This window comes from Pyrus communis, chromosome 6 (genome assembly GCF_963583255.1).
Source record: "Pyrus communis chromosome 6, drPyrComm1.1, whole genome shotgun sequence".
In the NCBI taxonomy this organism is placed as follows: domain Eukaryota; kingdom Viridiplantae; phylum Streptophyta; class Magnoliopsida; order Rosales; family Rosaceae; genus Pyrus; species Pyrus communis.
The window spans coordinates 9,837,431-9,853,106 of NC_084808.1; the positions used below are offsets into that span (position 1 = coordinate 9,837,431).

Consider the following 15,676-nt stretch of genomic DNA (forward strand, 5'->3'; position numbering starts at 1 on the left):
TTAGACTATAACGGTGAGAGTAGAACCACTCCTTGAGACTACCATTAGACATGTATTGCAGCACCAAAACTCATACGTACAGACCCGAGCACGTAGTTATCACCTTGAAAAGATTTCAATGTCGGATTGCCGGCCATTCTTTTCATTCTGCAATGAAACTTTTGGAGGCACCTTCTATTTGCATACCTTGAACTTTGACAGCAACGGTTGTCCCATGGGAAAGATTGCCCTTGTACACAGAGCCAAAACTTGCGACTCCCAGAAAGCTGCTTCCACAACGGAGTTCATGATACGATATGATTCTATGCCCTGTAGCCAATTACAATTCTTGTAAACTTTGAAGACTTGCATTGATGAGTTCAATGATAAGAGCATATTCATGCGACTTAAATGGCTTGTTCTCGTACATTTACGTTATGTTTCTTTAGTTATTTTAGTCCTTTATGCTTCTTTTGTGTGTTTTCAGGATCATAGAACGTGTTTGACGAAAGGATGCATTTTGGAGTAGTTTGGGGTATTAAATGGATTGCATATGCTTAAACGCCAAGTAGATGGACGAAATTGAAGACCAAACTATCATAACCACCTATCATACACATATCATTCACTTATCACTTAACATATCATTCACTTATCACTTAACATATCATTCATTTATCACTTATCATAATCATTCATTTATCACTTATCATAACCATACACTTATCACTTATCATACTCATAATCATCTACACATTTCAACCATTTAAACACATGCATTTCAACTCACATGCACACCCACCTCTTTCCACCATTTTCAGCCATCACACTTCATCATTGCAGTCACCATTCACCCTAGTTGTCAATCACATACTTTCTCATTGTATAATTCATCCACATGCATCTTTAACCAACAAACAAAACAGCCACAACACTCAAACACACTCAATGCCGTGGCCACCATGCAATTTCCAGCATTTCCCCTTTTGCATTTCCACCTTCCCACTTCATCATTGCACCACATTCTCCCTCTTTAATCCACATGTATTCATCATCATTCACCCTAGCTGCCATATACATGCATCACAACCCCAAAACCATCAAGAAACTTTCCATGCCGTGCATTACCCTTCCCTTTCCAGCTTTTCCACATGCAATTCCAGCTTTCCAACCTAGCCACATTCACATGCATTCACTCATAATCATTCACCAAACTTGCAGCCACATTTCCACCTATTCCTAGCTGTCATGTTCCCTCTCATTTACCTATAAATAAGCATGCATTGCAGCCACAATTCATTCATTCCATTCACAACACAACACACAACACAAACACACATCCCTTGCCATGCATCTCCTTCCATTTATGTGCAGTTTTTCTCCTCCATTGCAGCCACTATCCAACCATTCCCCACTCCATTCCACATACACCTAATCCCCCAAACCTCACCTTAGACCTTGTGCTACAACAACGAGGAAGAGAAGAGTGCCTAAACATTCATACAATTCAAGTTTGAGTTGTTGGAATGTGTAGGTGTTTCTTTGATTTCAATGTTTCATTTTAATTCTCTTTGTTTTGTACGTATGAGGAATGGAAGAGAAGAGTGCCTAAACGTTCATACAATTCAAGTTTGAATTGTTGGAATGTTTAGGTGTTTCTTTGATTTCAAAGTTATGAGGAACTAAACCCCCTTTAGCTAGGGGGTGATTCGAAACTATGTTTATATTTGCAATATGAATTGATTAACTTTCGTTGGAATTTCATAAGTTGTGGATTCAATTTGTTTAACCGTTTGATTGATAACTTATTTATGAATGTTTATTAAGAATGCGCGCTTAATTTTCATGCATGAATATTGATGCGAGATTTATACGCACACAAATTAAACCCTCTTTTTGTCAATTGTAGTAAGTATGTAAGTAGGGATCGTTCTGGACCGGGGATTAGGAGGGATTGTTAATCACTTGGATTTGACTCAAAAACGTAAAAACACAATATAAAACACTATACTAGACTCAAAGAATGCAAAACTAAACTTTAAAACACTCAAACAAACTAAAAGACTCAAAACAACACCAAAACACTCAAAACTGCCTTAAAAACACAATCTGGGCAGTTTTGAGCACTTTGACTACTTTGGACGAAATTGGTTAATAAATTGATTCAAAACACTTAGAAACACAAACTAAGACACTTTCTAACTAAATTGGACACTAAAGTAAAGGGGGATTGAGGTTTATACGAAATTAAATTAAATGAACAAATTGCAATTAAAACAGAATGTAAATATGAATATGATGAAATGGAATGAATGGATGATAGAATAGCTAAGGGGTTCATCTCCATGCATGTTACACTTGCATAATAAAACGATTTCCAATTGCATTTCAATAAACCATGAATTCTCAATGCTCCAAGTTAATTAGGTCCGCTTAAATTAACTTTCAGATTTCCCTAGATTCATTGGATTGAATGGAATACGCATTACAACCAAATTATTCCTAATCAAAGTCCCTAACTATGGAATACGCATGATAGAGACATTCAACAAAGATCATTAAGTTCAACGGAAATCATAAACATCGACGAGGCATTCGTTACTATGGAATACGCATGAAACTTATGCCAAGAATTCGTTTAACGCGATTGTTTATAAGCAACCTCCACTACTTGTGAATATAAGTTCATAACGGTTAGGTGAAACTCACTTATATTCTAGCGTCATATTCATGCATGAAAATTAAGCACGCATTCTCAATAAACATACATAAATAAGTTATCAATCAAACGGTTAAACAAATTGAATCCACAACTTATGAAACGCAATTAGAAGTAATCAAATCAAAATGCAAGCATAAACATATATTTCGAATCCCCCCCTAGCCAAGGGGGGTTTAGTTCCTCATAACTTTGAAATCAAAGAAACACCTAAACATTCCAACAACTCAAACTTGAATTGTATGAACGTTTAGGCACTCTTCTCTTCCATTCCTCATACGTACAAAACAAAGAGAATTGAATTTAAACATTGAAATCAAAGAAACACCTAAACATTCCAACAACTCAAACTTGAATTGTATGAACGTTTAGGCACTCTTCTCTTCCTCGTTGTTGTATCACAAGGTCTAAGGTGAGTTTTGGTGGTGTGAATGGTTTGGGGAGTGGTTGGAGTGGCTGCAATGGAGGAGAAAAGTGTTTTGGTGGCTGCTGCAAGGGTGTGGAGAGGTTTTGACGAATTTCTGGAATATGGAAGAGTGAATGAGAATGAAATGCAATGGATGCTTATTTATAGGTGAAATGGGGGGGAACATGACAGCTAGGAGGGAATGTGGCTGCATGTTTGAATGATTAAAGGATGCATGTGGGTTGGAATTGCATGTGCAATGAATATGTGGCTGCATGTGCAAGGGGACAATCTGAAAATGCATGTGAAAGCATGTGTTGGCTGCAATGATAAAATGGATGGGAGTGCATGTGGCTTAATTAATTAAAGGGAGTGCATGTGCAATGAGTGAATGTGGTGATGAATGTGGCTGATTTGATTTATGGAAGATGCATGTGGATTAAAGGTGAGTGAATGATTATGGAATGCAATCTGAAATGGGAGATGGAATGGGATGTTTTGCATGTGAATTAAAGAGTAAATGCATGTGAATTAAAGAGTGAATGCATGTGCAATGACAGCTAGGTTGAATATGCATGTGGAATGGCTGATTTATTTGAAGATGCATGTGCAATGAAGTGGAATGACAGCTAGGTTATGATGATGAATGCATGTGGCTGATTTAATTGAATAGGAAAGCATGTGGATTTAATGGTTTAAAGGGTGAATGCATGTGGATGCATGTGTTGATGAATGGGATTAGGAAAGGTTTAAATGTCCTAAAACTAAAGGGAACAAGGTTCCAACACTTTGGTCTTCAATTAGGTCTTCAATTTCGTCCAACACTTTGGCTCCAAGCATAAGCTATCCATCCTTAGCCCAAAAGTGCTCCAAAAGTCTCCAAAATGCATCTTTTTGCTCCTTTAGCCGTTTGGACCTACAAACACACGAAAATAGCTTAAAGTACTAAAATAACTAAAGAAACATAACGTAAATGCACGAGAACAAGCCATTTAAGTCGCATGAATATGCTCCTATCAAATATGACGCTAGAATATAAGTGAGTTTCACCTAATCGTTATGAACTTATATTCACAAGTAGTGGAGGTTGCTTATAAACAATCGCGTTAAATGAATTCTTGGCACGAGATTCATGCTCATCATAGTAACGAATGTCTCGTCAACACTTATAGTTTTCATAATGCTTAATGATCTTTGATTGTATCTTTATTGTGCTGTTCACGTAAAGGACTTTTGGAGAATGTTGTGAATTGCGTTGCGCAAACCCATCCAATTCATTAACTTAAGGAAAACTTGACGGTTAATTTAAGCGGACCTAATTAACCCGGGGTGTTGAGTTTCATAATTTATCGAAAGACCAACTGAGAATCAATCTTGTATGCAAGTGTAACATGTGTGGAGAAGAACCCCTTGGCTATTCCATCATCCATATTTTCATCACATTCATATTTACATTTTGCCCTTAATTATAATCTGTCCATTTAATTTAATCTCGCCCAAACACATTTCCCCCATATTTCGTTGAGTCTTAATCATTCGTATTTGTTTTATTTTTGTGTTTTTAAGTATTTGGAGTCTTGTGTACTTGTTTTGAGTTTTTGTTAAGAAAGTTAAGTGTTTTAAAAGTTAGTTTTATTTATTTGAGTCAAGTGTTTAGCACCCCTAGTTAATCCCCGGTTAGAACGATCCCTACTTACATCATTACTACAATTGTCACAAATAGGGTTTAGTTTGTGTGCGTATAAATCTCGCATCATTCAATAACCAAATGTTTGTGGAAATAGATCCTATGAACAAGTTGTTTGACAAATCTAGAGAGTTTATGCTCTGAAAAGATCCTATGATGCTCGGAATGTCTCCAGAAATTCGGTTCCAAAACAAATTGACTGGTATTGGTGAGTTCAATTTGTTCGAATTTAGGAAAACTCTTTGAAGATGTCTTGATGTTTCCTATGCAACTTGGCATCAATCCACCAACTGTATATTGTTTGCCAGTGATATCACATAGCTCCTCTGGAATGAAACCTTCAATGCAGTTGTTATCGAGTTGCTATTGAATAACCGACTCTTCCTTCCAGCTGGTTGTCTTGAGGTGCAAGCATCTTCGAGGGATTGAGTTCAGGGGGCAAGAATCCCAATACGCTCTTGTTTTGAGGAGAAATGATTATCTCCGTTTAATTTATTCAGTCCGACCCAAAATGAAGAGGAACTCGTTACAAGAAAAAACAAAGAAATCAAATTGGCTTTTCAAAATCCGCTAACTTAGTCGATGAACTGGGAAGACAAATATGCAAGTAAATACGACTACACAGACAAAAGTGATCATCCGAGTAAATTACAGTCAGCATTACTGAAATTTGACACTGAAAATATATGGCTGTTGACATTCATAATTTCGTTTGCAACCTTAGATGGTGTTGGTAGAAATACCTCCTGCCACCAACAATTGATAATGCCAAAAGTAATTCGGCAAAAAGCACTTAGCCAGTGCCTATACATATTTTGCTGTGGTTTGGCCTTTTGAAGAATTCCTTACGAGTTGCCAAAGTCAAGGCTTTTACATGACTAAGAAGGGGAAAAAAAAAATCTTTGGTTAAACGTCGTAACATCACAAAGGCTGTGCATTTTTCTCTTCCAATATAACAAGCGCCATGCATCACGAATGAATCAATTAAGCCAAGGCTTGAGCCATCAGAGAACGATGAGATAGCTGCTGCTCATAAAGCTCGCGAAAAATGCGGTACTTGGCATCATGGTACTTCTTCACCCTAGGATCTTTGGATGGATGGATGACCTGCCAAATGAGGAAGATGGTATCCGAAACTTTAAAACAAAATATGGGGGAAACCAGTCTGCGGGTAAATGTATATTATACAGTTCACCACAATTACACACTTGTAAACAAATTTCGTTCTCACTTTTTTTGTGCCCTAAAAAAGATATATATAAATAAACCGTAATATGGCAAACACCATGAGGTTGGAATTTCCAATGGCAGTCCACCTTGCATTGTAGAACCCTACCCATGACTCAAAAGTCATACACGTATACATCTTTGACCTCAAAATCATACTATTTTAGTTAATTATTTTGCAATATAAACCTAAAATGCTAAATCATCAAATGTCATTGTGGAAGCAAGTACAGTATCGACACGAAAAGTACAAACGAGGATACTATTTGTGTTTACCCTTGTAAATATTCCTAATAATGCACTCATCTCGTGATTTTTTTTACCTCTATTATAGGCTTGGAAATTTGAGGAGAAAGAAGAAAACATTCGAATACAACCCTATGTCCTAAACTAGGTTACAAAACAATTAAATGCCGGTTCTGCCTGAAAACTGCTGGGAGGTTTCACTTCAAACCTAAATATTCTCCCTCAGAAAGGTACAAAAAATTACTACCCTCCTAAACTGCTAAGAGAGAAGAAAACTGCTGGGATGTTTCGCTTCAGAGTTCAGACCTAAATATTCTCGATCCGAAAGGAATAAAATATTTCTTTTGAAAAATGAAATCTAAACAAAATCCACCATTAGTACCTGGCCCGCTGCATTCAGAGCCCTCATGGCCTCATGCAGACTAGAATATCTCCTTGCAGCAACAGCACCAAGAATGGCAGCACCCAAGAGCACAGGTTCACTTTCTCGTGGAAGAATTATAGGGCAACCTGAATAAATCACAGACAAGGGGTCCAAGGGGCAAGGGTTATGTAAATGCATAAACAAAGACTTTGACTCGTGTACTCTAAAGCATCATTAATTATCCCAAAGTTTTCTTTCACCAATCCAGTCCCACAGTAGAATCTTCAGCACACAGAAACAGTTCAGTCATTGAACAATTACAATACTAATTTGAGAACCAAAACGACCGACGCAACAAAACAAACATAGGTTCTGCATTAAACTTCAACAACAGAGAAGAACGATCAGACAAATCTAAAATGACAATAATAGTTCATTCTGAAGGACGACAGCAGAAGACAGATGAAAACACGAAGGAGCTGGGGGCATTTAATGTTTATGAGAGAGAGAGAGAGAGAGAGAGAGAGAGAGAGAGAGACCTATTATATCTGCATGTTCTTGAATGAATAGTTCATTCTTAGCAAGGCCTCCGCATGCTAGTATTGTGTCAATCTGCAAAGAACGAAACAGATACTCGAAAAAGGTTACATTTTTTAGGTTCCAATTACTCTAGAGACCAAAGTGTAACAATGATAGTTCTTCTCAAAAGTGGAGGAAATGAGGTCCAGTAGCCATGTTGAGTATGATTCCTAAATAGAATCACAAACCTTTGTTCCAAGCAGAAGTTAACCATGGAACCATGTTATATATTCTCTCCTAGTTGTATTCTTACCAATTCAAATAACCTAAGGAGGAAAGGTTAAAACACAAAGTAGAAGAAAACATTTCCTAAACAGATACAACTTCCTCCAAAGAATCATGTACTATGACCTACAAATACCATAAGCAGTTTGCCTTTAATACTATGATCTACAAATATTGCATGCCATGTATAAAAAGTTCAAAATCAAAATTATATGGTTTTAGAAATCGTATGCATGTGGCTTAATTACTTTAAATACTTCAAGGCATTTTTGGAGTTAAATTAGTACTTCTGAATAAGGGAAAACAGTTGAAAGAAACTAAAGAATATTATAAGTTTCATAAGGTTGGTCATTCTTTGAAATTGTCTGTTTACAATTGATGCATACAGAATAAGAGAACTGAGAAGTGTGCATTCTTACTTTGTGACCATTGGCGTTGCAGTGCTCTACAATGTGACGTGTGCCATATGCAATGCCTTGTACTGTGGCAAGATACTGAAGAGCCAACTGATTCTGACTTGTATCAAGTGTTAGGCCACATACCATACCTTTTGCCTTTGGGTCTGCATTGGGCGACCTATACCATCACAAATTCAGTAGCTTAATGGAAGAGATTTTTTTTTTTTTGGGGGGGGGGAGGTTGGGGGGCCGGTGGGTGCACTATGACAAGCGAAATTAAGCTCAATGTATAAGGATAAACCTGTTCCCATGAAAATCTGGAAGAACATGCATATCTTCAGTCAAAGAAGCAACGAATGGACGCTTCAGATCATGCATCATTGTGTTCAGTAACTTCTTCAGTAGTTCAAACAAAGAAATGCCTAGAGGGAGATGCAGAGATCAAACTAAGCAAGATTTAAGCCATCTATGCTAGTACAGCAATTAGCACAAAATAAGTTGATCAATGACTCACGCTGAGAAGCAGCACGATTTGCAAGGTAAGGAGCCGCAATATGGCTTTCAATTATGTGATCCAATAATGCACCTGTAGCACTCTGTCCACCTTCTGTAAGCCAATATTCGGGCACCATAGCTGAAAATTTAAAGAGGAAAAAGAGTAGGTAAAGTATGTTGACAATGATAACGACACTACAGCTGGAAAGCTTGTTCCCATACCTGACCAGTATGGGCCCCAGACCCCTGGAATGAAAAGTTTGTCCCGAGATACAACCATATGGCATGTAGAAGTTCCACAGACCAACACCATACGATGGCAGAGAGCTTCACCATCAGACTCTGAACATATAACAGTACTTTAGAAGAATACATCACTTTAGCTAAAAAATTAAGTAGAATAACTAAAAGCAAAAATGGATAGGACTTAGCAACCTTTAGGCTCAGAATATGTCACAGGTACACTTTCCATTACCCCCACACCACCGGCATGAGCATCAATTAGGGAAGTTCCAACAGGGATTCCTGCTACAAGATCTAATTCCTGGAAATTCAAATTACTTTGAATAATAAAAGACTAATCACAGCACGAGTCAAAAAAAATAAAAATAAAAAATCATGTGAAATCACCCTCCAAACTTCCAAAGCCACCCAAAAAGGATGTGCTCATACTCTAGCAGCAAATAAAATGTGTATGCATAGTTAATAGACCTCAAGGGAGCGCCACTTGAAATCAAAGTGAAATCTTCAGTACAAAATATCTTGCCTTCGCAGCAGTTGGTGTGAGACCAGAACCCAGAGGATGACCAGGGAAGGCTACACTTCGTCCTGTTTCAATCTCAAGTTATCAACCAAAGCCAAAAGTACCCAATGGTAGCACAAAGCATTTGAAAGACTTGGCGCAATAACCAAGACATAAATAATAGTTGCGAATACACTCAAGTTGACCTGTGAACTATTTTCAGATAAAGATATAGTTGATTAACGCAGAGTTGAAGTAAACTGAAGTGTATATACAGAAGATCAGGAATCAATAACTAATAGTCATTCAGAAACCCCAGAACCAAATGGGAGAAGGATACAAGACAAGACTTTTGGATTGTTTCATCATTAAATTATAGCACAACCTTTTCTCTTCAACAAAGAATCCTATTCCCGAGCACTTCTCTAAAGATTCATTAACATTGACAAAACAATGAATATTCAAATGCAAGCCTCTCTGATAACATGACAGTCCATTTACGGTACAGCAATAATTTTAAATAAGACAAAAGCAGGGATATGCATATGCAATGCATAATTCCACTGTTCCAATATAAAGATAGTCATACTGGGATAAAGATCTTGGCAAGATAAAATGACTGAGAAATATTGGTCAACACACGTACAAATTCTAATAAGACCATCATGTACCTCTCTCCGAAAACAAAGTTGAAAAGTTACTACCAAACTATCAGTCAGTCAACACTGAAACTTATACCATATCCAGAAATCATTTAAGGGGGGAAATGCATCACAAGAAGCCTCTTCGAAGTTAAGGGGCATCTGAAAAGGAATAAGTCGATGTATACTCGATACTAAATTTCTCACCATATGTGAACAATGCAGGTGAATCTTATCTAATTGAACATAAATGGTGTGCTCTTCTTCATCTTAAGAAATCTACAAATCATTAATATATCTACTAATAATAAATGAATAAATCACTAGATTTTTAAGATCTTGTTAAATTCTCAATCATCAGCATGTCAAAGCACCGTTCGTTAGAAAACTACAGGATTTTACATTTCCCCCATAAAGAAGACATATAGAGAACTTGTATCTACAAGTCTTTACCTATCTTAGCATGATGACCATCTACAAGATCACCCAATCCAATCTCCTCCAAGAAATCATCATCCCACCCACAAGCTTCCATATCTCGAGAATCTTTCTCATTGTTTAGCTGCATATGTGCATGACCAAGATATGTCCACTTGCACACTGTCGTACAGAGACTCCGAGTATCATCTCCTGTGGCCCTAATGATATGCAAATACATCAGTTTGTTCAACAAATTCAAGTCGAACTTGACTAGGACAAGGGGATCACATATTGAATGGATTCAAGTACCTGTATGATAACCAATCACTCAGGTCCATCCACCTGAAGACCATTGACCAAGACTCGGGAAGATTTTCTTTCACCCATAGAAGCTGCATAAAGATGGTCTTTATCTTTTAAAAAGAAATGTATAGCAAAAAAAAGGAACCGATGGATAATTTTATACATATATATAAGGAAAGAAAATATACTAGCACGCTCGCCATATCAGTAACTAGTTTGTGATGTACATCTACATCCCTCCTATACAACCTTTTGATACACGTGCAGATCATTGAGACGCCTAGATGTAAGATAGGCGCAATGAACATGGAATATGTTTAAACTTTTAAATAAATAATTCATAATTCATGCAGGAATGTCATAACTTAAAATGGATGGACCATGCTATGATGTGTACGTACCTTTGGAGGCTGCATCTCAGGGGAAAGAGCTCCACCACAGTACTGCAATACGGTTGAGTTACGTGAATTAATCCTTTCAGCTTGTTCAACAGCTCTATGGTCCATCCATACTATTATGTTTCTTCTTGAATCACCACTCCAAGAAACCGTAACAGGAGAGCCGTCAGCATCCACTGCAACTGCAAAGAGAAACCATCTGCTACTGATTAATACTAGCAAGCAGTTTTCATATTTTCTGTTGTGCATAATATATACTAAGAATATTACATAACCAATTTTCTTCAATAGAACAGTGTGGTACACACAAACAGAAAGTTACGCACCAAGTGAACAAGTAGCCGCAAATCCCATACCCTTCACTTCTTCCTTGGAAACTTTTGCAAGGGAGCACGCTGCTTTCACAGCCGCACTTATTGCATGCCAAATATCTGTGGACGATTGCTAATTTTGCACAAAAAAATAAAAAGTAAAAGTTACAAGGAATCATTCAAATGCCACATTCGTCCTCTACATACTGCAGCAACTACCAGTTGTGCAACTCACCACCGTAAGGCTACTTAACACCGCATTCGTTAGATACTACAAGTACTAATGAATTCGTTAGCTACTACAAGTACTAATGAATTCGTTAGCTACTACAAGTAGTGATGAAATTCACTTCTTAATTATTATTACCTCAACAGAATCGCCATCTTTCCAAATCTGAATCGAACTGCTCGAAGAACCTAGAAGTTTCCCGTCCTCGTCGAACAGACCTGCATCCAGTACCAATTACAATGCAGGATTGCACAACTAAACAACAATTGCAATATACTGATTCTTTACAGCGTAACATGTACCACGCGCGCAGGAAATTCGCGGTAAATCGATACAAATCTAATTAATTGTCAATAATTTCTGATCATCTGATATGATTGTCAATATTCAATCCTATAGATCGACGGTTTTATTATTTTCTCCGTTATATAAAACACAGAGAGAGAGGGAGGGGACCTGCGCGGGCGCTACCGGTGCCAACATCTATGCCGAGGAAGACGGAGCGGGCGGTGGCGGTTGGGACGGCGGAGGATGTCATCTCGAGAGAGACTGAGGAGTGAGAATTTGAGGAGGAGCGACGCTGAAACTGACGGAGATTATGCTGTTGTTGCTGGTGCTGCTTCTGTGATTGGGATTGTTGGTGGGCAAGTAGTGGTGTTGAATCAGACCAAACCCTTCCTTTACCAGACATTTCTCTCTTTCCTTTTCTGCCGTTATTTCATTTCAGTTTTCTGATAATCTGATCACGATTAATAGATTAGTCATTAGAGACCTTTATTTTGACACGGACCCCATACGCCCAAAATGTAAAATAACATACGTCATTCTATATAAGCCCTTTTCTTTAGCATGTAGTATCCTTAGTATGGTGCTGCATGTCCTAATCTAGCGGTTGGCATCCAGTCCGGTCCGCAAACCGGATTAATTTATACATATATATATATATATGTATGTATATGTATATATTAACCTTCTACTTCCGATACCAAACACATATTTCAACCATAAATTCAAGCAAATTTGAGTTCCCACTACTAAATCTACAAGATTTGTGACCAAATGATAGAAAGTTTATATATAAATAAAAATACAAATATAGAAAGCCTTAGAACAAGACCAAAGTGTACATCCTAAAATCAAAATTAAAGCGTACGTAAGGCATATAAGGCATATAGATAAATGAGGAAAAGAAGAGAGGAGAGAGAGGGATGAAAATTGTATACTTTAATTTCATTTTAGGTGTACATAATGCATATAAATAAATGGAATTATGATTACTTACTTGAAAGAGGTATTTTCTGATTAAGAATGTATTTATGATAAGAATAAGATATTATTCTAACATAAATACCTTTGACTTTTCCTACGGGTAGGGGTGCCTTGAGCAGTCGTTGATCTCTACCTACTTTACCTTAGCTGTGGATGGTGAATGAGACTGCTCCCTGCTCATTTAATAGGGGTAGTCTTGTCTTTCTCAAGAAATAATCCATGTGTCAGCTTCATGATTTTTAGAATTATTTTTGGCTCCACAAATGCCCCTGATAGGAGCATTTTCATGCGACTTAAATGGCTTGTTCTCGTGCATTTACGGTATGTTTCTTTAGTTATTTTAGTACTTTAAGCTATTTTCGTGTGTTTGTAGGTCGAAAGGGCTAAAGGAGCAAAAAGATGCATTTTGGAGACTTTTGGAGCACTTTTGGGCTAAGGACGGATAGCTTATGCTTGAAGCCAAAGTGTTGGACGAAATTGAAGACCTAATTGGAGCCAAAGTGTTGGAACCTTGTTCTCTTTAGTTTTAGGACATTTAAACCTTTCCTAATCCCAATCATGCCATGCATAACACACATCCATTCTAACACATTGTCATTGCACATGCATTTCCTTCATTAGTTAACCCACATGCACTTATCACTTATCATCACCACATATCATATCACTTAATCACTTATCACTTATCATCACCACTTAACCACTTATCATATCATAACCACATATCATATCACTTATCACTTATCACTTAACATATCATCCACCTACTTCACCTACAACATCCACCTACTTCACCTACAACATCCACCTACTTCACCTACAACATCCACCTACTTCACCTACAAATGACATAGCCATATGTTCCCTCCACTACTCCTATAAATACCCTTGCATTCATTCATTCATGGACATCTCATTTTTCATACACAACACACCACAAACACTTCCATCTTCTCCCTAGCCGTGAGTCTCTCCATTTTCTGCACCATTCCCTTCCCTTTCTCCTCCATTTCTTCCATTTCCATAATCCCCCAATCCATTCAACACACCAACAACATCCCTTAGTCCTTGTGCTACAACGAAGACGAAGAGAAGAAGGCCTAAACGTTCATACAATTCACGTTTGAGTTGTTGGAATGTTTACGCGTTTCTTTGATTTCAATGTTTAAATTCAATTCTCTTTGTTTTGTAATGGAAGAGAAGAGTGCCTAAACGTTCATACAATTCAAGTTTGAGTTGTTGGAATGTTTAGGTGTTTCTTTGATTTCAAAGTTATGAGGAACTAAACCCTTTTTGGCTAGGGTGATTTCAATACCATGTTTATTTATGTGATATGAATTGATGAATTCCGGTTATGAACTCTTGATTCGTGAATGCAATTGGCTTAACTATTTGATGATTAACTTATTTGTGTTTGTTGATTGAGGGTCGACACTTAATTAGCATGCATGAATATGTGGCTAAAGTTTAAGAAGGTTTCACATAATCGTTACTAACTTATACTTGAAAGTAGTGAAGGTCGTCACGATCGCGTTAAGTTTAATTCTTAGCATGAGTAACATGATGTCATAGTTACAAATGCTTTGTCAATGCTTATGGTTTTCATTATTCTTAATGATCTTCGATTGTATCTCTATTATGATGACATGTAGGGAACTTTTGAGAATGTTTTGGGTTGTCGAATGATGCCATCCAATCCAATAATATAAGGAAAATCTAAGGGTTAACTAGTGATGTCACGGTTAATTTGGGGCATTGTCGTTCATAATTCAATGAAGGAATAACTGGAAATTGATTCATATGCATAAATATCATGTGTAGAGAAAGAACCCTTAGCTAGCTTCCCATCCATTCATTTCCGTCAAATCCATATTTACAATTTGTTTTGTTTCCAAGTATTCATTTTAGTTTAAATTCGTCCAAATCCAATTCCCCCCCCCCCTATTTCGTTGAAGTCTTAGTCTTAATCTTTCTTATTTTTAGTTTTGCTTTCTTCGAGCATTAAATAGTGTTTTATATTGTGTTTTTATGTTTTTAAGTCAATTTAGAAGGTTTTAGCAAGCCCTCCTAATCCCCGGTCTAGAACGATCCCTCACTTATCCATTCTACTACAATTGTCAAACGAGGGTTTAATTTGAGTGTCAAGTAATTCTCGCATCAAATTTTGGCGCCGTTGCCGGGGATTAGCAACTTTGCTAATCCCTTGTCTTTATTTTTATAATTTTTTTGTTTTTCGTGCATTCTTATGTCAGATTCTTAGTTTGTTTGTTTCCTTGTTTTTTTTAGGTACTGTGTATGACTCGTAGCTCTCGGCCTATTATAGAGAACATCTCCGACTTTGACGGTGATTTTGAACGCACTTTGAGGAGAACGAGGAGTCAACAAGAGCCACCACAACCTCCACCACAACCTGGGCTTGAAGAAGACGCGGTAGGTGTAGAAGAAAAGCCCACGGATCAGATTTTTGAAGAAGAACAAGCCATGGCAGCAGATAATAGAACCATCAAAGAGCTTTCGGCCTCGGGTTTGGCCAATGCAGACCCTCTTTGCATTCAATACCCCGCGGCTGCCCAAGGCAAGACCGATGAATTTGAACTCAAATCCAGTTTGTTACACCATATTCCGAAGTTCCATGGCTTGTCTATGGAAGACCCCAACAAACACTTGAAGGAGTTCGAGGTGGTTTGTTCGAGCATGACCCCCGTCAATGTGGATGGGAGTATATTGAAGATGAAGGCCTTTCCATTTTCACTTATGGACAAGGCCAAAGATTGGCTCTACGAACTAGCCCCGGGAACTGTGACTTCGTGGGAGAGTATGAAGTGTGCTTTCTTGGAGAAATTCTTCCCTACTTCGAGAGTGATTCTCCTACGGAAGAAAATTAGTGGTATTCAACAGAATCATGGTGAGACATTCCCGGCTTATTATGAGCGTTTCAAGGGCCTTGTAGCTTCATGTCCTCAACATCAAATGAAGGAAGAACTTCTCCTTCAATATTTCTATGAGGGCCTCCTTCCTATCGAACGTCAAATGCTTGA

At 37.6% G+C, this 15,676-nt stretch overlaps 1 protein-coding gene across 1 annotated transcript; it reads right to left on the reverse strand.

The window, feature by feature from the left end:
• Positions 1-5,369: 5,369 nt before the first annotated feature.
• Positions 5,370-12,138, reverse strand: LOC137737806 (uncharacterized). The gene is made up of 15 exons (XM_068477367.1): positions 11,826-12,138; positions 11,508-11,587; positions 11,156-11,273; positions 10,833-11,011; positions 10,438-10,520; positions 10,162-10,346; positions 9,092-9,153; positions 8,761-8,869; positions 8,548-8,667; positions 8,345-8,464; positions 8,132-8,252; positions 7,852-8,008; positions 7,168-7,240; positions 6,647-6,774; positions 5,370-5,898 (listed from the first exon to the last, which is right to left on the reverse strand). The coding sequence occupies exons 1-15, from the start codon at positions 12,058-12,060 to the stop codon at positions 5,776-5,778; spliced, it is 1,893 nt and encodes a 630-aa protein (XP_068333468.1). The 5' UTR covers positions 12,061-12,138; the 3' UTR covers positions 5,370-5,775.
• Positions 12,139-15,676: the final 3,538 nt, after the last annotated feature.

Excerpts from the sequence above, each read along its gene's own strand:
- LOC137737806 (XM_068477367.1), bottom strand. The coding sequence starts at position 12,060 with ATGTCTGGTAAAGGAAGGGTTTGGTCTGATTCAACACCACTACTTGCC. Across the intron at positions 8,009-8,131 it reads CCAGATTTTCATGGGAACAG|GTCGCCCAATGCAGACCCAA; the intron begins GTTTATCCTTAT and ends GTGATGGTATAG. Across the intron at positions 5,899-6,646 it reads CTCTGAATGCAGCGGGCCAG|GTCATCCATCCATCCAAAGA; the intron begins GTACTAATGGTG and ends CTCATTTGGCAG.